At 28.4% G+C, this 22,630-nt stretch overlaps 3 protein-coding genes across 8 annotated transcripts; 2 read left to right on the forward strand and 1 right to left on the reverse strand.

The window, feature by feature from the left end:
* The first annotated feature begins 4,851 nt into the window (after nucleotides 1-4,851).
* On the forward strand, nucleotides 4,852-16,001 carry LOC123260373 (protein PF14_0175-like). Of its 6 annotated transcripts, XM_044721430.1 has the most exons (9): nucleotides 4,853-4,966; nucleotides 5,335-5,475; nucleotides 7,368-9,019; nucleotides 9,053-10,549; nucleotides 10,607-12,030; nucleotides 12,604-12,882; nucleotides 12,953-13,954; nucleotides 15,020-15,167; nucleotides 15,408-16,001. In XM_044721430.1, exons 2-8 carry the CDS (start codon nucleotides 5,340-5,342, stop codon nucleotides 15,120-15,122), a joined length of 6,093 nt encoding a protein of 2,030 aa, XP_044577365.1. In that variant the 5' UTR covers nucleotides 4,853-4,966; nucleotides 5,335-5,339; the 3' UTR covers nucleotides 15,123-15,167; nucleotides 15,408-16,001. The 6 variants fall into 6 exon arrangements, with proteins under 6 accessions (XP_044577364.1, XP_044577367.1, XP_044577365.1 ...); XM_044721429.1 differs by having other exon boundaries at nucleotides 4,852-4,966; nucleotides 7,374-10,549; XM_044721427.1 differs by having other exon boundaries at nucleotides 7,368-10,549.
* On the reverse strand, nucleotides 15,828-16,606 carry LOC123260385 (cytochrome c oxidase subunit 6B1-like). The gene is made up of 2 exons (XM_044721456.1): nucleotides 16,359-16,606; nucleotides 15,828-16,296 (listed from the first exon to the last, which is right to left on the reverse strand). The coding sequence occupies exons 1-2, from the start codon at nucleotides 16,460-16,462 to the stop codon at nucleotides 16,056-16,058; spliced, it is 345 nt and encodes a 114-aa protein (XP_044577391.1). The 5' UTR covers nucleotides 16,463-16,606; the 3' UTR covers nucleotides 15,828-16,055.
* Nucleotides 16,607-17,983: 1,377 nt separating this feature from the next.
* LOC123260377 (coatomer subunit gamma) lies at nucleotides 17,984-22,179 on the forward strand. Its single transcript, XM_044721439.1, has 3 exons — nucleotides 17,984-18,173; nucleotides 18,335-20,544; nucleotides 21,612-22,179. Exons 1-3 carry the CDS (start codon nucleotides 18,134-18,136, stop codon nucleotides 21,996-21,998), a joined length of 2,637 nt encoding a protein of 878 aa, XP_044577374.1. The 5' UTR covers nucleotides 17,984-18,133; the 3' UTR covers nucleotides 21,999-22,179.
* Nucleotides 22,180-22,630: the final 451 nt, after the last annotated feature.

Below are 22,630 nucleotides of genomic sequence, written 5' to 3' on the forward strand. Positions count from 1 at the left end.
GAACTTTTCATGTTATTTCTTCTATCTGATAAAAAAGTATAATAGATTATTCAGTAATTGTGTATTTTTTCTGATTTGTTTATTCACAAAATAAGAAATATCCATATGCTACTTTATAAAATAGTCGTATAATATGAAGACTGTCATTCGAGATGAATCGTTAATACGGAAATAACTTAATGTTACGCATCGTTTACGTTATAATTAAAATGTTGTTAACATGTATTGATGAGAGTAATAGAAAAACGACAATATTTTTTGTTAATAAATAGTATGCTGAGGAAAATGTTATTATCGATAAATAATATTTTTTTTTTTAACTATTAAAAGTATCGTATCATTAAACTTTATTGTTTTACTTAATATACATAATTTACTTTCCATTTGCAAAGTTTATTTTTATTAGATTTTTATATTAATTTTAAATTAAAATTCTGTTATATTAATTTTGAAGTAAAAATCTAAGTCAACTTATAACGTAAGTAGTAAAGAAAAAATTTGTTAAAGTTTTCGTATTCGAAAATGAAATTATATTATCATCTACTTTAAATGAATAATTAAAAATAATTATCACCAATAATCGAAAAGTTTATTATTTAAATATCCTAGATTAAAAATATTGACTGAGAGAATGAAAAAGAAATTGGTTCTAGAATATATTGTATCAATATATAAATATACATATAAATATACAGTTTGCATGGGACTAATCCTTTTCTATTTTTCTCAATCAATATATTTAATCAGGAAGGTATAAAATAACAAAATATAAATGAAAGTAAAAACCGGGTGATGATGATGATTTTGTTGTTGCTTTTATTGTTGTGTTGTCTCTTTGAATCGAATTCAAATAGGCCGCGCATAATTTATGAGAACTATGCGCATTGATACTGCGCATGCGCAATAACATTTAATTAAGATTTATAAAAAAAAGTTAATTATTAAATTACAGGATAATGAAAGCCGAACAGTTGTTTATTTTGAACGAACAGTTATTGAATAGTTCTAAACTATTATAAAAAAAACATCAAAATATCTATAGTTTGTGCTAACTTGAGGGTCAATTTTTTATAATTAAAAAAAAAAAAAAACGAACAAAATTTTTGATAGAACAATGAAGAACAATTAACGAACAGTTGATAGAGCCAAAAAAAAGTGCAAAAAATTAATTTCCCCCCGCCAACTTAAGAGAGCCTAAAGTTAGCCGACATTTTTTATTTAATCACTTTATTAGAAATGATACTAAAGTTAGCCGACGTTCAAAAATTTTTCTATTTTTTTTAACAATTAAATTGCAAGTAAAAAAATACTTTAAAAAAATTGCTCGTATAATTTTTAAAATTTTCTGCATGTGCAATTTTTTCTTTTAATTTTAGATTAATAATTTTTTATGACAATAAAGTTAGCCGACATTTAAAAATTTTTAGAATTTTTTTTATTGAAAAAATCATTACAAAAAAATTTTTCTTTTTAATTTCATTTGCAAAAAATTTGAAAAACTGTAAGTGCAATTTAAAAAAAATTTTTTTAATTTTAATTTAATAAACTAAAAAAAACTAATAAGCTAACTTTATTATTATCAATTTTTTCAATAAAAATAATTATAAAAATTTTCAGATGTCGGCTAATTTAATTTTCATTTATTAGAATTAAAAAATAATTTTAAAAAATTTCAAATTTTTTACAAATGAAATTTTTTTGTAATAATTTTTTCAATTAAAAAAATTTTTAGATGTCAGCTAACTTAATTTTTTATTATTAATAATAATAAAATTTTGATTATTATTATTAATTTTTGACTTAAAAATATTTTTAATAATAGTAAATTTATAGTAATAGTAAATTAGTAAATACAGTTTTTAAAGTTTTTTACAAGTGAAATTTTTTTTTTATTTTTTCCTAATCATTTTTTCAATAAAAAAAAATTCTAAAAATTTTTAAATGTCAGCTAACTTCATTTTCATCTTAAATGTCACTCTTAAAATATACTGTTGTGATGTAATATCACGGCTTACCTGGTCGCTGGAGGCGCCATCACGCGAGAATAAATTATGACAAGTTATAGCGCGAGAAATTCAGAAACCTATAAAATGGTTTATAGCACGCTAAGGAAAATCCCATTAATATTTTGGTCGTCTGGTCACTCTCTAGAAATTTCCCATCCGTTGTAATTAGAATAAGTATCGTAAAAAGATAGAATACTATTGTAATAGGATTAGAGTAAAATATATAGCTATAAGTTTAGTATTAGAGATACTCCTCAAGTGTTATAGGCTTATAAGGTTTATTAGACTTATTACAAATTATACCTTAAGTACTATATTTTACGTTTTAACCCTTCAGTACTCTCGCTATGAGATTTTCTCTCACGCTCATCAATAACTCAAATTTTCTTTCAAATTTCAAATGGAATGACTATGTGATTTTTTATCTTTCAAAAATTAATATTATTTCAGATTGCAATATTATTATTTTAATTGTTCTATACTATAAAAAATAAAATAAATTTTATTAACTCTGTGAGATATTTTCTCATCGCAATAGTAAAGTAGGGGTCAGAATTTAAAAATCGGGTCTGATCGGTACAGTTCGGAAGTTCCCTTAAGAGTGCATTCGTGTTTGGATGTATTATTATTAAATATTATTTTTAAATAACTCAATTTTTTTGTTTTAAAAATTTATCTTGTTTGAGATTTTTAAATAAAAGGGGCTATAAGCATACGTGCGATTCTACAAAAGGCGTGAGAGTTTTTCTCATCGCGCGAGTAATGATAGTAAATCGTTTTGCGAGAGTGCTGAAGGGTTAAGTATTTATGAAAGACAGACTGGGCGGATTATTGACCCTTATTTGAGGACAATATTGTCTGGCCGCCAGGTCTCTAAAAAGGTTCCCAGTCTTCCCAGTCATTAGGGAGTTGGGAAATTCTCCTGCCAGACTCAGGTATCCAGCATGGTCGGAAAGAGCGAGCACGTGGCCAACGCTTCGAGCTGAAGTCTACCTGAGAGGAGAGCAGCCAATCGAGGTCATCATCATTCTCAACTGTGGGACTCTAGTGCAGTAGGGGAAGCTGCCCCACCATCCCTTCTACTTCACTTCGGACTCGAGACCAAACTCGGAAGATCAGAATACCCTCAGCCCTCAGACTCTCAGACTCTCAGACTGATCTTATATCTTATTAAATACTGTAATGGTCCGATAATTTAATTTTGTGTAAAGTCTTTATCCAACAATATATTTAAATCAATTTAATGATAAAAGAGTTGGAAAAATATGCGGACAAAAATAAACTGAAAATAAATGCAAAGAAGACAAAGATAGTGATTTTCAAGAACGGAGGGAGGAATGAAAAAGAAAAATGGGAGTATAAAGGAGAAAAATTAGAAGTGGTAAAAAGCTTCAAGTATCTGGGGTATACATTCACAACCAGAAATAGCCAGGAAATGCATTTGAATAATATGAAGGATAAAGCGAATAGAATGGTGAATGCAACGTGGGGGCTAATAAGAAGAACGAAAAGAAACAATATAAAGGACAGGATGTATTTATACAACACGCTGGTGAGATCAGGGTGCATGTACGGAGTAGAGGTATGGGGAAGTGGAGAGGTAAAGAAGATAGAAGTGTTGCAAAATAAAATCAACAGAATGGCGCTAGGAGTGGCAAGGAACACACCAGGAGGCATAGTGAGAAGAGAAGCAGGAAGTGAAGTGATAGAAGTAATAGCAAAGGAAAGGGTATGGAGATACATTATAGAAATAGCAGGAATGGAGGATACAAGGTGGCCAAAAATATGCCTAAGGGAAGAGATCAGAGGGATATTAAATGGGAACCCAACAAAATGGGGAAAAAAGATAGAAGAAAGTGCAAAGAAGATGAATTGTGAGAGTGTACTAGAAAAAATATACAAAGGAAAAGAAATAGAAGAAATAAGCGAAGAAATAAGAGCAGGAATAGAATGCTTAGCGAGAAAAATGTCAGACAAGGAAGAGGAAAGGATTAGAGCATCAAATTATAGCGAAATATACAAGAGAACGGTGGAAGAAAGAGCCGATGTAAAATACTGGGAAAATAAAAAAATAGGAAGAGAAAATAAGGAAATATGGGCAAGAGTAAGGTGTGGAAACCTGACTAAAGCTGGAAAGAAAGGGGAAAGAAATTGGATGTGTAGAAAATGCAAGGAAAAAAGAAGAAACGCTAGTGCATGTATTAACATGTGCAAAAATAAGAGAAAAGATAAGTGAAGAATGTAAAGTGGAAATGGAGAGGTGGTGGGATGAAACTGAGAAGGAGGAACAGATATGGGAAAGAATTGTAGGGATATTCAAGGGAAAAATAGAGGCAAGGATATGTAAGGATATGTAAGGTAGTGAGGGAAATAGAAAATGTTTTAAAAGAAAGTGAAAGAGAGATGGGATAATGTAATAGAAAAGGATAAGAAGGAGTGGAAAGAAATGAATGGAAATGAAAGAATGAGTGAGGAAGTATGGAAAGTATGAAATAAAGGAATGCACTGTACAATAAAGGTATCAGCGAAAATAGAGAATGTAAAAATTCTAAATGCAGAGAGTGCAATAAATAGTAGCTAGTACTTTTTTTTTTATAGTAGGGTATGGAGAAAACAACACTGTATAAGAAAATTCCTTGTAAAACACAGATTGTAACAGTGATACAAGTAAAAATAAATCTATCTTAAATCAATTTAAACTAATAATTTTCTTCGCCGTTATTTTTAATGTTAAAAACCCAGTCATCTATTAATATTTATTCATTCCTGCTATTTCAAAGTTGAGTATTTCAATATTCCCGGGCGAATTACGACCACGTCGGTAATCTAGACTCAATAAAATTAATTCACGACATAACACTGTACATTTCACAGAATATATACTGTACAAAATTATACAAAATGGCGTTTTATTGTGCAAGAGCGCAAGTTGCGTGAATTGAATCAACTATATACACATTGTGAGTACTTAATTATTTATTTATTTTTTAAGCATTTTCTATTATTGTGTTCTGTGCACATAAAAATATTTTAATCTTTAAATTAATTCAAGTTCATAATATTCACAAATTAGTTATTACAATTTAATAATTAAATATTAATTAACCTTGGTGTTGTCATTTATTGAGATAGACAGCATTGTACTGAAAACTCGTGTTTGACGTAATGTTTTAAACGTGGTTTAATTTTATTTTCTTTTTTTTTATACGTAAAATTAATTATTGTGGTTAAAAAATTTTTTTGAGCTATTATTTATTCGAATTCAGAGAGTTTAATAATTAGGTTATATCTGGATAAAAAAATCTCTTTGTATCATATTAATTTTTAGGAGGAATGGATGAGAAAGAAGAAGGTGAAATTTCATTGGAAGATGTGAGCTCATCAGAAGATCTCAGTATAAACAACCATAGAAAAAAAAAATCAAGATCACGTAAAATTAAATTGAAAAACAACATGAATGATAAACGTGGTAATTCTTTATTATTTTTCTAAAATTTACCAATACAATTATTGGTTTATAACACACACTTGTGTATAGATACAATATATATATATATATATATATATATATATATATATATATATATATATATATTTATATTAAAACATTTAATTATATACCATGCTGATTAATTATATGCATATTTAATTAAACAGCATTTTGCGGAATAACTAATTAATTTTTAAATAAACACACATTTTTTTTTTTATTATCAGTAACTCAACTTTTAAAATCATCTGCACTGACAGGTTTTTTTTTTTTTTTAATTTTATCGTCAGTATTTTCAAGACAGAATAAATTAATAAGAAAATATTTGAGATTGAGATAAGAAAAAAAAACTGAGTTATAAACACGCAATGATTAAATAATGTAGATATCAGTTACCTACTTTTGCTGCAATTACACAAAGTATTGAAAATTGATATATTTTATTATATTTACAGCACTATATTTCTGGGTATCTAAAAATCTATATGATACTTTTTTTAACATTGAAATTTAACTTTCTTTATTATTGTACCATTGAAATAATTTACAATAATTAAATTTATTTAATTTATTATTGTCTTGCTGATTTTATAATTTGTCTGTTGAAACAATTACTGCTGTATCGATTGAAAAGAAACCATAAAGTAAAATTTAGAAAAATTATCAGTGAAATACTTATGACGTCATCGCTAAAAAATTTTTTTTCATTCTTCTACGCATCAGCATTTTCTTTATCATTGTGTCGCTTTTGTGTAAATAAATTGTGTCGCTTTTGTGTAAATACAAGTAGCGTCTCTACGAACAATTCCAAAAAGTTATTATATAGTATTCTAGCTGGTCTAACATTAACACGTAGATATTAATTTTAGTAAATTAAATATAATTATATTCAATTAACTAAGTAAAAAATTGATATCGATTTATTGATTTGTATCGTAGAATTTAGATTGATTTATAAAATATTTAAAAAATTGAAACACAATAAATAATATGTTTTCAATGAGAAGAACCGAAATGGACGCTTCAGGTACAACTGTAATTTTTTTTTTATCTATTAATATTCTAATTGCTTTTGATACAATTGTTTCAGACTTATTTATAAAAATGAATTAGTGCTTTTGAACTTAAATTTTAAATAACAAAAAAATTTTTGGCACAAAAAAAACAACCTCAAAATTTATTATTTTAATTTTAATCTATATTATTAAGAGAATAAGAAAAATTTTGTGTACAGGAGAGTCATATGATAAAATTGGTTTTTTTAATGAAATTTAATGTCATTGCTCAGGTCTTGATTTGAATTTGTGCCTTTTTAAGGTTTCATATCATTCTCACCAATAGTCAATTTATTATGATAAGTATTTAGGCTGCATTCGAAAATGCTCTATCTCTAGATACATAATTAAGAAATGGCCTTGTATCTTGTGAACTATGGACATTTTTAAAGATATAAGCTCATCCCGATGTCACGCTCATCGAGACCTTTCATTTGAGTACCCACACGAATTTTTCATATATCATATATTTATATATATTACATATATGTACATATGAAAAATATATCAAAAATGCATGTGGGTACTCAAATGAAAGCTCTTGATGAGTGTAACATCGAAATGAACTTATATCTTTAAAAAAGTCAATAGTTAAGAAAGTATAGTGCAATTTAACAAATATCTTTTGAAATATTGACATTTTTAAAGATATAAGCTCACCCCGACATTACACTCATTGGGACCTTTCATTTGAGTGTCCACATCAATTTTTCATATATTTATAGTTCATAAGTCACGGCAGTCACATAGTGACTGCAAGGTTGCTAGTTAGGATTATTGTTAATATATGATTTTTATATTTTATTCATTTTTAAGATGCAGCTTGGGGAAAAGAGAATCGTAAATTTTCAAATGGATTTATTGGAACAGAGCATAGGACATTACTAAATCAAGAAGACTCAAAAAATGGACTTACACCAATATCTAGTGGTGAAGAAATTGAATATGTCAGTGTACCAGGATCTTCTCAACAAATCGAAATTAAAACAGGTCAAAAAAAGAGACGTAAAAAAAAAAAGAAAAAAAAAGCCGGACCAAGAATGTTAACCATGGATGATTTAGAATCTGACGTGGTTAGTGATTTTCGTCCCGATGATAAGAGCTTTATTTCAACACAACCCATGACTTATGCATCAGCTCCTATTATTTACAACGAGGTACGCGAAACAATAACAATAACAACAACAAATCACCAATCACGGTCGCAAAAATCTACAAGACAACATTACAGTTCGCCTGTAAGATCACATAGATCACCTCCCGAAAATCCACGGTCGCCATCTTCACGGCGAAGATCACCTCGTAAATTTTTACCTCCCGGAAAACCATCAACTTCTTCGTCAGTACCCACTAAACATTGTTCCCACAAAACTTTATATCAAAATAAGCGTCATGATGAGGCATATACTTCTTCGTTACTTAAAAAAGTTAAAGAGTATGATACTACAGCAGTAATTCCAGCGAGACAAAATCGTTACAAAGAATCTTCATTGAAGGAGAAATTAAATAATATGACTAAATTGCATTCAGATTTTAAAGGAGGTGATAATAATAATAGTAAAGATAATAATAATGAGTCAATAAAAATAGAGAATCTTGATGATGAAGATCTTGATACTTTAAGACGTCTTGCTTTAGATACCCAACAATCTAGACAAGATGAAGACGAACAACAACAAAATAGTAATAATAATAATGATAACAATTCAACAAATTCGGATAATACACAAACTGTTCTTTTCAATGACAGTAATCATAATGTTGAAGAATTGCAATTACGTGCTCAAGCACTTAAGACAGCAGTGATGAACAAATGTAAGAATAAAGGATTATTTATTAAAAAAAGGGATAAAGTTATTAAAGATGAAGCTACGTATAATGACAGTCTTTTGAATGATGTTATTGAAAACATTGAAGAAAATAGTGCTTATTCTCCGGGAGCTTTTTCTGTACATTACAACAAAGGAAGTGATGTTGCTGATATGGAATTGGACTCCGATGTAGAACGAGAGAAAATAAATTCACAAGCTTATTCTCCTTATTCGCCGACAGATGAAGTAGGAGATACTTTTGGAGATTCATATTTAACTACCGATTTATTAGAAGATAATAAAAATCAAGAAATGCTTGATCTGGAAGCTCCTTATTCGCCGTCTGATATTCCAGCTAGTAAATTAGCCTCACCAAAAAGCAATCAGTATAATTATCCAATTTCTGATTCTGATAAGTCTTATTTACCTAATACTTCGAATTTTATGGATTATAATGTGGTACCAACACTGTCTGTACATATGCCTCTTAACAATGTTGAGTTAAATAATATTTCAACGTTATATGGAAGCCTAAATGTATCTTCTTTAAATTTATCACCATTAGAACAATTAAATAATTCTATGTTAGGTAATAAAAATTTATCTAATAATAATAAAGTATTAGAACCGACAGAGCAAGTGAAATTTAACGAAACAGTTGTTAATTCTTCTGCTCGTAGAGCTGCGAAAAAAGATGCATTGTACGATGAAGTTCTTCGAGATCTTGAAGAAGATTATGGACCTATTATTCGTGAAAATGAAATTAATAATACGGTTAATGTTACCAGCAAATTGGTACCAGCTCCTATTCTGAGGATAAATAAACATTTGCAAAAAACATTGCCGTTAAAACAAGTTGATAATCCAGTTAAAGTATTTAAAAGTGCAGAAATGAAACCTGTTGATATTAATAATCAATTTGTTAAAACTAATACAACATTTAAACCTATTAAAATTCCACAGCCGGTTAAAAAATCATTAGCTTCTACTTCTGCTGAAGCTTTTGATAGTTCTATTGATGAATCTACTACTAACTGTTCAAATATAACTCCTGATGATTCATCAAATAATGTTACGGAAAAAGAATCTGTAACAACTTCTGATCAGGTTAAAAGAAAACCTGGACGGCCTAAAACTCCTTCTAAAAAAATAACTACTACTACTGTTGCTACTAATAAAAATTCAAAAGTTACTTGTAATAAAGCGAAAACTTTGACCGATAAAAATATTAATAAGAAAGAACAAAAAACTGATCGATTAAATGACGAAACTGGAAAATCAGAATCAATAAAAGAGCTTTCTATAATTACGAATAAATTAGACAATAATTGTAAAATTGATCAAATTTTAAAGCAAAAGAAAGATAGTTTGTTGGGTAAAGTGTCGAAAATAAAAAATACAAAAAAACCAGAATCTTTGGCAAGTACTAGTGAAACAAATGACAATAAACGAAGATCGAGTTTCGAGGAAGAAGAACTTCGTGCACTAGCACTTGCGTCGTTATCTAAACGGCTAAAACCATCTGGGTCTAGTAATAAAGATTCTAATTCTAAAGAATCTGCAACAAATAATGTACGATTTGTTAAAAATAACGCACAAAAACCAGCAATGTCCAAGACTATTACACCATCTGATGGTATTCCATCAACTTCATCAGGAATTACATCTAATAATAATAAAAAACGTCCAATTTCAGCAGATTCTCAAGGACCACCTAAAAAAATAATTAAAAAATCAATAAAACCAACTGAAAGAGTTCCTAAAGCTATTCAAAGCATAATTCCGCAAAAGTTTGTTCAAAATAAAAAGAAAGTACCAACATTAGTGCCCCAGTCAAATCCTGTTGTTAATAATAATAATAATAGTAATATTAATACAGTTAATAAGACAAACGATCCAATTGACTCGTTGACTTCAAAGATAACGTCAACAAAGAAAATACAACGAATGGTGATAAATCTTGGGGAAGATTCAGATACTGATTCTGAATTTGAGCAATTAGCATCAGTATGTAGATCTAATTTCAAAATTCCTGCTACTAGATCTAATAATCCTTTGACTGTACCTGATACAGACTTTGAAAAAAGACTTGAGGACTTGTTACGATCTCAGAGAGAAAAAACAGAATCAAGTGCATCTAAATCAAGTGCAACTACTAATTCATCAGATTTCAGTAAAACACCCCAGGTAAATATAATTTTTTTATTTTTAATTTATGGTTAATAATAATTTGAATTTTTTCAGGCTATGCGTCATATGCCACCTGATAAGTTAGAAGAATATCGACGTCTTAAACAACGAGCTGCTGAGTTGGAAAAAAGTATCACTAATGATAAACGTAAACGAAATCCAGACAAGCCAAACTCTGCTGTTAAACCTACAGAGGCAATTCCAAATCCCACTAAGAGTCTACCGAAGAAAATAATTAAACCTGGAGTTGAAAAAACAAGTTCTTTTGTTAATGCTGCCAGTACCAGTACCAGTGTCAGTGCCAAGACTTTATCTGCCGATAAATCAATTAGTTTTAGTATCAACAATGATATTTCAAATACTAATAGTAATAGTGAATTATCATCGAAAAGAGAGGAAAATCGACTGAAAGTATTAGCCAATTGTAGCCAAGAAATCTTGAAGATCATTCCTAAAACAAATAGAAAAATTAATTTAATACGTAAAGCTAATGATAATTTGAATGATGAGAGAACAGATGAAACTATTGCTCAAAATGTTAATGTAAATGTTAAATCATCTGATGAAATAATTGAAGCTATTGGAACAACAGCTAGTAGTGATTCGTTTGAATATATGCATGATTCTGTAATTGAGTCATTTATTATTGAAGAAGAGAAAGTTGATCCAAATATTATAGCTAGTATTTCAGAATCTCACGTCGTTAAAAATAATTCAAATGTTATTAATTGGCCAAGAGTTTCTGCTGATGATCTATCAGGGAATAATAAATTTGATAAACTTGTTATTCAAATTTCTAATACTCGTGATATTGATGTATTACCACGTAGACAAGTAAATGTTATTAAAAAGGATCAGGATAAAAAATCAGAGCCTGTTAAGCCTCAAGAAAAAGTAGCTGGACCGACTTTAAGAATTTTAACTGCTGATCAGGTTAATATGAGGGGAAAAGTAGCTGCTCCAACTTTGAGAATATTAACTGCTGATCAGCTTAATATGCGGACTGATCAATCAGTGACAATAGAGACAACGACGACGATGACTACAGCGACAGTAACGGGAATTACAGAAACAGTGACTAGTAGTCAAGAACGAAAACATGACAATGTTATGCTCAATTACAATAAAAAAATATTGCACACTTGTGATAATAATAATTTAATTAATGAAATGACAATAGAAGAAGAAGAAGAAAATAAATTTGATGCAAGTATTGTGGTAATTTCAGAGAGTTTGAACTCTGATAATAGAACAAATATTTCGGAATTATCAATTGATAATTCAAGTCAAGTTTCTAAAAATGATACAGTAAATAATACAGTAAATACTGCTACTGGTACTTCTTCAGAGTCAACAGAGAGTCCATCAGAAAGAATTAATGCTGAAATAAAAATAGTTATTGATGATTATAAATTACTTTCTTCTGAGGAGCAACAAAGTAAATTAACTACGATGGAAAGTAAATTTACGGAAAAAAAGTAAGTTTTTTTTTTTTTTTTTTTTTAATTTTAATTTAATTTTATTTTAATTTTATTAAATAAACAACCAAACCCAACAGCCGTAGCTATTAACAGGGTTAATAATCTTTATAAAATAATTAGTCTTAAAATTATTTTTATATTTATTTATTTATTCATTTGAACGCAAATCGGCATTATACAACAATTAATATATTTCTTAAATTATAATATATAAATTATAAATTTTTTAATTCTGAAATTTTGGCTCGAAAATTAAACAAAAATAAAAATAATAAATTTATTTGGCGATGCTTAAAAAAAATTAAAAAACTAATAAATGAACAGTGTTATATTGACAAGATAACTAAAAAAAAAATTAAATAACATATTTGGATTGCATCAATCCCTTCATAATTACTCGAGTAGTTAAACATAAAAATAAAAGAAAAAGTAATAAATTTGTAAGGAGAAAATTTGAGTAATTGTAGACAAATTAACGCCATAGGCTGTCCTATTAATATTTAATTATTATAATAATTAAATATGTATTTTAAATAAGTATTTGATTAGTATTTTTTTTTTTTATTTTAGACAAATGGAGCTGGATGCGTACAATATTTTAACTGAAAATTTGCAAGAATTAGAAACAGAGCGTCAAATTCAATTGGATTTGTCTACTCAAGTTAAAAGATTAAGAGCTGAGTTAAAATTAGCAGAAGAACGGTTGAAAGTACAACAAGAAAAATTAACTGGTATATCTGGTAAAATAATGACGAATAAAAATTTTGTTAATGATCGACGAAATGAGTGTAATAATCATGCGCGCATTTGTACTGAAATGGGATTGATTGTTGTAGGAAAAGATTACAAGTACAGTATTGTTTTATTTATTTATTTATATAGTTATTTTTTTTATTAAAATTTTTTTTTATTATTTTAGAATACCACCAGTTGGAAATCAGTTGTCTAGAGAGGCAATGAAAGAAGTTGCAAATCGTATTAAACGATTAAGAAAAAAAGCCGGGTCGGTTGATATTGGTAATAATAGTGATCAGCAGTCTAATGATGATCAATCATCAGTATCATCTAAAGACACTTGTAATACTGATGATTTGTATAATTTAAAAATAAATAATCAATTGAATGAACAATTAGGGGAAGTGAAAATTGAAAATAGTACTGAGCCATTACAAGTTAATTTATTATCTAATGAAAAAGATTCGACTAATGTTACTAATACAGTAACAAGTGTTGACGGTCAATCAGGTAATGATAAGACAATAGTTATTAAAACTGAAAATGTTGAAAATGACAGAACAGAAACAACATCTGGTACTTCAAATTCTAGACCAGAAAAAGAAATAAATAATAGTAATAATAATAAAAAAAATAATCCAGAAGGGATTGAAACAGAAGTAGCTGTTAAGCAAGAAATAATAGATATTGAATTAGAATCATTACCAGTTGATTCAGAATTTACAATATCTTATCCAAATTTAGAGAGTGAATTGAACCAAATAGAAATGGAGTGTATTGCCAAAAACGAACAAGATGATCTTAATGAACTGGAGTCACGTTTGACTCCAATAGATCCAACATTACCTGAAGAATCGTATCCAATGACAGAACCAATGCAACAAGATGATAATATTAATTCCATTGAACCTAAGACTGAAAATGATAATGATAATAATTTAACATTACCAGTGTTTACCAATGCACCGCCTGTTAATGATATTTCTTCATTAATACAACCGACTGTACAAACTTCTCAGCTCAGTTCTTCCTCTGGTGGTAATTCCAGTGTAGATATTACTGATAGCTTATCAAAAATACTGGGAGATAATTTATCAACTAGACGGAAAGAATGTGAAAAAAAAATTAAACTATCTCAACCAGTAAAATCTTATGAGTCTATTTTACCAGCTTTAAATCCAACCAGGTGAGTAAAGTACATACACTTGAATTAAAAATTTCAAATAACATTATTTATTTTTGCACGACTCATGATGCCAAGCATCAGAGAGTGCTTTACGATCGAAAAATTTTTTTCGCCTTATTTCGGCAACTATTTTTATTATTAAAGTCTTGTTAGTTCACCGAATAAATATATTTTGAATACTATTGTCAAGATAATTTAATAGAGATTAATTTGATACTTTTAAAAAATTGATTTAGTACAATAGAAACGGAAAAAAACATCAAAATAGGTCAAAAAAATTTCCTGTCCGTCATGTATGAAACTCCGGAAACACTGTAACTTGCTAAAAAATCCATTAATTGAGTTAAAATTTTTTTTTTTAATTCTTTGGAAGAATTGTAGGTCACCGAATTCGAATGGCTAGGTAATTCAGTGTCGTTTATGTACAATTAATAAAATAAAACAAAAACCAGAAGACTGTATATTAGGGTGCGCCAAAATGTAACTTCCGTGAAGAACCTTTTAAAATTAGAATTTTGAGTTTCGCTTTTAACAGAGGCTGTGTTTGAGCGTTTCCTGAGATATTTTGGGGTGAGACAATAAATTTGATTTCCATAGAATTCATTAACAGGAGCTTAGTTTGGGGATTTCCGCTGAAAATTCAAAATTTGGCCAGAAGTGCCCAATTGAATCTCCTGTTAAAAATTCTATGAAAATCAAATAAATCCTCTCACCCCGAAATATCTCAGAAAATGTCTAAACACAACTGCTGTTAAAAGCGGAACTCAAAATTCCAATTTTGAAAGGTTCCTCATGAAAGTTACATATTGGCACACCCAACTGTATATCTATATATATTGTATACATTTATCCCACTAGAAGCGCTTGTCCATTATCGTGCTATTTTAGCTGTTTTATGTTGTTTTTTTTTTCACATTCTTTATTTTATTAATATTTCATAATTAAATGAGCATTATGAGTCGTGCACTTTTGGATTTTCCAAACTATTTTAATTTTATTTGAATATTATTGTATTGTTTATTGGTCTGAGGACATGTCTCGTCTTTTTTTATTGCTTTTATACAGAAATTTGGATCCAAATGCTGTTTTGTGTCCGTTTGAATTAAAAGGGACGTGTAAGGACGACGCTTGTACATATGCTCATCTCAATCATAGGTCTACGACGTAGCATTTATTGCTACAATTATCCAAGATTTCAACTATTTTTTGATACGTAAGATGGTTCTATAGTCTAAATTATATCAACAATCTTTAATTTATTAATATTATTATTATTTTATAATCACTTAAAATCTTAGATATCTTCTTCACATTTTTTTATTTAATTTAGTAATTGATGAATTTTATTTGAATGATTTAAATTAATTATTAAGCTTATTTATTAGTTGTTTACTAATTTTTGATACTATAATTAATACTTAATGGTTTTTTTTCTGTAATTAATTTATTTCAGATACATTAGTGAATTTAATTATAGAAGAGAGTTTTATACTTGATGATAATCCGGCGATACTGACTCATCCATCTGTCTACGGATGGTAAGTTGTTTTTTTCAGGAACAAAAAAATAACTTCGGATTTTTTCCCGGGTTTATATTCAGTGGAAATATAAACTAATATTTAGAAATTAATAAAAAAAAAATATGTTTCGTTTTACGTTAATTATTATTTAATTTTTAGTTTTTTTTTTTTGAAACGTGCTGATTATTAATTTTAAAAAATATTTTTTTTTGTTTAACAAAATGTGAAAAGATCTTTTATAGAAGACGTTCGTGTGTATTATATATAATTTATAAATCAACGTAAATGTCAATATAATTAGAATCAGAAAGAGTAGAAAGTAAAAAAAAAAAAAACGAAAATGAAACGGTAAAAAATTTTTCAAGATAAAAAAAATGACTAAAAATTATATTGATAAATATCAACTTAATTAAACTCGTTGGAAAGAAATAGTGTTTTTGAATAGTGTTAATATCAGACATATATACCTCATATAAATACACGTTCTGTACCTGTGTGTAATAAAGTTGAATATTTTTTTTTTAAAATATGTTTATTTATTTATTTATTTAGATTTTAGTAAGGAATTAATTTAATATTTATTAATTCGCATAAGACCTTCCTGGAAATTTTCCTTGAGTTCTTTCTTTATGCCAATGAAATTTGGGAGGATTTAGCGCTCTAAGACTGTCCCACTGTTCAATCCAAGCTTTTGGACACAAAGCTTGGAAAGTATCTTTAAACCATTGACAAGCTTTTTCATTTTCTCCAAGAATTTTTTCACATCGATAAAAATCTGTATACATTACGTAGCATCTAAGTGATTGATTTGTTTGTTGGAACCTTTGAAATATTATTATAAGTATTTTTAAAAAATTAATTGTTAAAGTAATTAAAATAATTACCTTGGATCATGACCAGGAGTTGGTCTGAATTTAATAATTTTTTTCTTAACTTTGTCTTCTTTTTCATCGGGATCTGTTGAAGTTTTATTAGATGAATTTGACATTTGGTATTAATTCAGAAATGTGTAATTATAATAATTATTTTTTGTCGTATTTTAAATAAATTTTTCAAGGAAGCAGGAATTTTTTGATTGACTCATATAAGTTTTAAAATAATAATAATACAAGTATATAGAAGTACTCCATGAAAGAATATGAAAAATTATTGCAATAGTTAATATTTTTCTATCCATTAAATTATATTTATCAATTTTATCTTCATTAGTTTCATAAAAAAAATTTTTACAACTTAGTAATATTTGTAAATAAATTTTGACAGATAAAACAACAGATATCTGATAATTTTTTTATAAATTGAAAATAAAAACAATTTTTTTTTTTTATAACTATATATATGTATATAGATTTGATTGTTTTCGCATTCTTTACAAAGTTTTTATACTAAAGAGTTGATTACTTTTTTATTTCTTCAGATTTTTGGATTTTTAATTAAATCTTCAAGATTAGAAACTATTTAGCAGCATGAAAATTAAAGTAGCAGATGTTTAATAATTTTTAGAATTTTTTTAAAACATAAATTAGTGCAAAAAAAGATAATAAAGTTAGCCGATATTTTATTTATTTATTTATTTATTTATTTATGATTTAATGCCAAGGCAATGGCCAAATGGCAAAGTATACATTTCAATTTTATTAAAGTACACGTAATGAGCAATAAAGATATAATTATATTGTTTTACAATTTCATTTAGAATATTTTTCTGACAGTGGTTTAATATTAAAAATTTGAAAAATGAAAACTTTAGTATGTAATATACTCAACAAATCTTTACAAGAATAATTTATGTAGATAGACGAAATAATTTAATTTGTATATATGATTAATTTGTTGTTTAAGACTGATAGCAGGTAGATTTCTTGATAGCAAACACAAAAGAAAATAGTTTTTTAGTAAGTAAGTTGATCCAAAAATTAAACTGAGCTAGGTAATTTGTGAGACGTTCATGGTTGGCCTTCTCGTTCCTTGTGAAGAAAAAATTCATAGGAACTGGTCTTGAAAGTATCAAGACTCAGTAAGTTAGTTATTTCAATTGGTAATTCCCTCCAAAGTCGGATAGCGGATACCACAAAAGAGTGTTCATAGACTAAGCTGGTGAAGTTTGGGATTTTGAAATTATTGTTATATTTGGCGGCTATTCTTTCAGTTATTTTAAGTTTTTTGATTTTGCTTAATTTAATAAATTAAAAATCAAAAATATTTTTTTTAAATTGCACTTATAGTTTTTCAAATTTTTTACAAATGAAATAAAAAAAAAACTAAAAATTTTTAAATGTCGGCTAACTTAATTTTCACAAAAAAATTGACATGTAGAAATTAAAAGAAATAAAAAATGCAATTTTATAGAACAAATTTATTAAATAAAATGAAAAAATTGTTAAATGATAGCTGACTTTATTTTCGGCAGCAGATAAGTTGGTTTATTGTTCAATTCTAACTATAGAGCGCGCTACGAACCCTTTCAAATAGATAAACAATTCCCACTCCTCAACAGTAAACTGATGACATAAAAAAAAGATAGAAACTGAAATGCAACGATAATGGCTGTCGGCTGTTAAATGTTGAATATTTGTACCACTGAGGTGACGTGGCAATGTTTTTAAATTAGCAAAAAAAGTAATAATAAATATAATTGTTTAACATAAAAAAATCAAAGATGAATGCTTTTAAACGTGATAAAAAAGAAGAGGAAGATGGTAAGTTTATTTATTCAATAGTTATTACCTATAAAATATATTATAAATTAATCCACGTCTGTTTGACATTTCTGTCAGCATGAATGATGAAATATATTATAATTAAAATAAAAATTATGAAACATAAATTTTTATGTAATATTAATAATAACAATTTTTAGGAGGTGGAAATCCGTTTCAAAATTTGGAAAAAACAACAGTGCTCCAAGAAGCTCGAACATTCAATGACACACCCGTGAATCCCCGAAAATGTGCTCATATACTAACAAAAATATTGTATCTATTAAACCAAGGCGAGCAGCTTGGTACCACGGAAGCAACAGAAGCATTTTTTGCAATGACAAAATTATTTCAATCACGAGATGTAATTTTACGTCGCTTAGTTTATCTGGGAATCAAAGAATTAAGCCAAGTAGCTGAAGATGTAATAATAGTAACATCTAGTTTAACTAAAGACATGACTGGCAAAGAGGATTTATACCGAGCAGCAGCAATACGTGCTTTGTGTACCATAACAGATGGTGGAATGTTGGCTGCAATTGAAAGATATATGAAGCAAGCAATTGTTGATAAATCACCAGCAGTGTCAAGCGCTGCTTTAGTATCATCCCTTCATTTAAGCAATGTTTCTGGTGACATTGCTCGCAGATGGGCTAATGAAGCCCAAGAGGCGCTTAATTCCGACAATGTTATGGTACAATATCACGCTCTTGGTGTTTTATACCAAGCCAGAAAATCAGATAAACACGCAGTTATTAAATTAGTTGCTAAATTAATAAAAAATGTCCAAAAAAGTCCGTACGCAACTTGTATGTTGATAAGAATGGCTTGTAAATTATTAGACGAGACAAATAATGAGAATACTGAATTGCTTGAATTTATAGAAGCGTGTTTGAGACATAAATCAGAAATGGTTGTCTATGAAGCCGCTCATGCTTTGGTTAATTTAAGTCAGAGCGGAATTCGTGAAATTGCACCTGCAATAAGCGTGCTTCAATTATTCTGTGGTTCTCCAAAAGCTGCACTTAGATTTGCTGCTGTACGTACATTAAATAAAGTAGCCATGACTCATCCAGCGGCTGTAACAGCTTGTAATTTAGACCTTGAAAATTTGATCACTGATTCAAATCGTTCTATAGCAACCCTGGCGATTACTACATTATTAAAAACAGGCGCTGAGAGCTCTGTTGATCGTTTGATGAAACAAATTGCAACATTTGTATCAGAAATCTCAGATGAATTTAAAGTTGTTGTGGTACAAGCAATTAGAGCATTGTGTCAAAAGTTTCCTCGGAAACATTCTGTTCTAATGAACTTCTTGTCGGCAATGCTGAGAGATGAAGGTGGGCTGGAATATAAAGCGGCTATTGCTGACACAATTATTGCAGTCATGGAAGGCAATGCTGAAGCTAAAGAAGCTGGTCTTGCTCATTTGTGTGAATTTATTGAAGACTGTGAGCATACTTCACTTGCTGTTAGAATTCTGCATCTTCTAGGACAAGAAGGACCTACATCAAAAAATCCTTCTAGGCACATTCGTTTTATTTACAATCGAGTTATTCTGGAAAGCGCCAGTGTTAGAGCTGCTGCTGTAGCTGCGCTTGCTCATTTTGCAGCAGTCTGTCCGGATTTACTTCCTAATGTACTTGTTTTATTATCACGCTGTCAATTAGATTCTGATGATGAAGTACGTGATCGTGCTGCCTATTACTGTAAAATTCTTAAAGAACGTGAAGATTCTTCATCGTTATCTACGCTAATTCATCCACCGCAATTATCTATTCCAAGTCTAGAACGCGCTTTACATAATTACATTCAATCGCCTATGGATCAACCGTTTGATATAAGTCAAATTCCACCTGGTCAGACTATTCAAGAACCAAATCCTGCGGAGATAAAATTAATTACAAGACCGGCTCAGCCGAGATTGACACGTGAAGAACATTTCACTGAAAAATTGTCCCAAGTTCCGCAATTGATGATGATTCTTAAAAAATCACCGCTGTTTAAATCATCAGCTACATTTGAACTTACTGAGTCTGAAACTGAGTACAATGTCAAGTGTATTAAACACTCTTGTGGTGATTTTCTTATTCTACAATTTGATTGCTTGAATACGTTATCTGATTTAGTATTGGAGGATGTTAGTGTTGCTATAGAACCACCTGAAGGTTATACTATTATTGGGGAAATTCCTTGTCCGAGATTGACATACAATGAACCGGGTACAACTTACACTATTTTACAATATCCAGAGGATATTAATTCAAGTGTTATGTCAACGCCAGCTACACTTAAATTTATCGCACGGGATTGTGATCCTACAACTGGTTTACCTGAAGCTGATCAAGGATATCAAGATGAATATATGGTTTGTATTGTTATTATTGTTATCTATATTGTTGAGAGAATAAGAAAAATTTTGTGCCATTGCAAAGGTCTTGATTTGAATTTGTACCTTTTCAAGGTTTCATATCATTATCACTGATAGTCAATTTATTATGATAAATATTTAGGCTGCATTCGGAAATGCTCTATCTCTAGGTACATAATTAAGAAATGACATTTTATCTTGTGAACTATTGACATTTTTAAAGATATAAGTTCATCCCGATGTTCCACTCATCGAGACCTTTCATTTGAGTACCCACGCGAATTTTTCATATATTTTATATATTTATATATATTACATATATGTATGTATGAAAAATATATAAAAAATGCATGTGGGTACTCAAATGAAAGCTCTTGATGAGTGTAACATCGGGATGAGCTTATATCTTTAAAAATGTTAATAATTAAGAAAGTACAGAGCAATTTAACAAATATCTTGTAAAATATTGACATTTTTAAAGATATAAGCTCACCCCGATATTACACTCATCGAGACCTTTCATTTGAGTACCCACATCAATTTTTCATATATTTTTTATATTATATATATTTCACAAATACCATATATATAAAATATATAAAAAATGCCATGTGGGTACTTAAATGAAAGGTCTCGACGAGTGTAACATCGAAATGAGTTTTTATCTTAAAAAATGTTAATAATTAAGAAATGACATTGTATCTTGTCAACTAATGACATTTTTAAAGATCTTAGCTCACCCTGACATTACACTCATCGAGACCTTTCTTTTGGGTACCCACATCAATTTTTCATATATATTTTATATATATGTATATATGAAAAATATATCAAAATGCATGTGGGTACTCAATGAAAGCTCTTGATGAGTATAACATCGGGATAAGCTTATATCTTTAAAAACGTCAATATTTAAGAAAGTACAGTGCAATTTTACAAAATTCATTATTTAATAAAGCAAAATTTTATTTATTTATAGTTTACAACTTATGGCAGTCACATAGTGACTGCAAGGTTGCTAATTAAAATATTATTACTATTTATATAAATATTTATTTTCACAGCTTGAAGATCTTGAAGTTACTCTGTCTGATCAAATGCGCGGATCAGGAACAAGAGGAATAGACATAAATGCTGCCTGGGAAGCAGCTCCAACACGTGGATTCACTTGTATGGAAGATACATTTGCTCTAGGAGCCAATGTTACCACTTTAGAATCAGCTGTACAGAGTCTTATTGGTTTCTTGGCTCTTGAACCAGCAGACCGAACCGATAAAGTTTCTCCAGGAGCTACATCTCATGTATTATTCCTCCATGGTTATTTCCGTGGTGGAAAGGAAATATTTTCACGCGCTAGATTAGCTCTTGCTGAATCACAAGTTACAATGCAATTGTCCGTACGTTCTCAAGATCCTGATGTCGCGGCACTTGTTCTTGCATCTGTTGGTTAAATTTTTTTTATCATCAATTATTATATACAACACATTACGAATCAATTTATATGATAAGTGATTAATAATAATTACAATAACAAAAATAGGTAATTATTGTACAGAAAATATTGGTTAATTAGTAATCAATACTATTATTACTCTGATTTTACTTCATTTCCTATTTTTATTATTTTATTATTCGTATTATCGACAATTTATTATAATAAAATATATATTATATACTTATGAGTACTAATAAATATATCAACAAAAAAAAAAAAAAAAAAATTGTATTTAATCATTTAAATTCATTTAGATTAATGAAAAAAAAAAAATATAAAACATAATTACAATTTTTACTGATCCAACAATTCATTATTGACATTATAAACAATGTTTTATTGGTGATACTTATAATTTTTATATGAAATAAACTATTGCAATAAAAATGTGAGGAAGAAAATTGACATGTTAAAATTTTTAAATAATTTTTTAGAATTAATTTATGTATTTAAAAAAAATAAATAATTAGCAAGTGCCAGCTGATTTTAGTTATACTGTACAAGAATTAAATTAGCCGACATCGAAAAATTTTTATAATTTTTTTGTTAAAATAATTATTTTAAAAAGAAAAAAAAATTGACATTTTG

This window comes from Cotesia glomerata, linkage group LG3 (genome assembly GCF_020080835.1).
Source record: "Cotesia glomerata isolate CgM1 linkage group LG3, MPM_Cglom_v2.3, whole genome shotgun sequence".
Lineage (NCBI taxonomy): Eukaryota > Metazoa > Arthropoda > Insecta > Hymenoptera > Braconidae > Cotesia > Cotesia glomerata.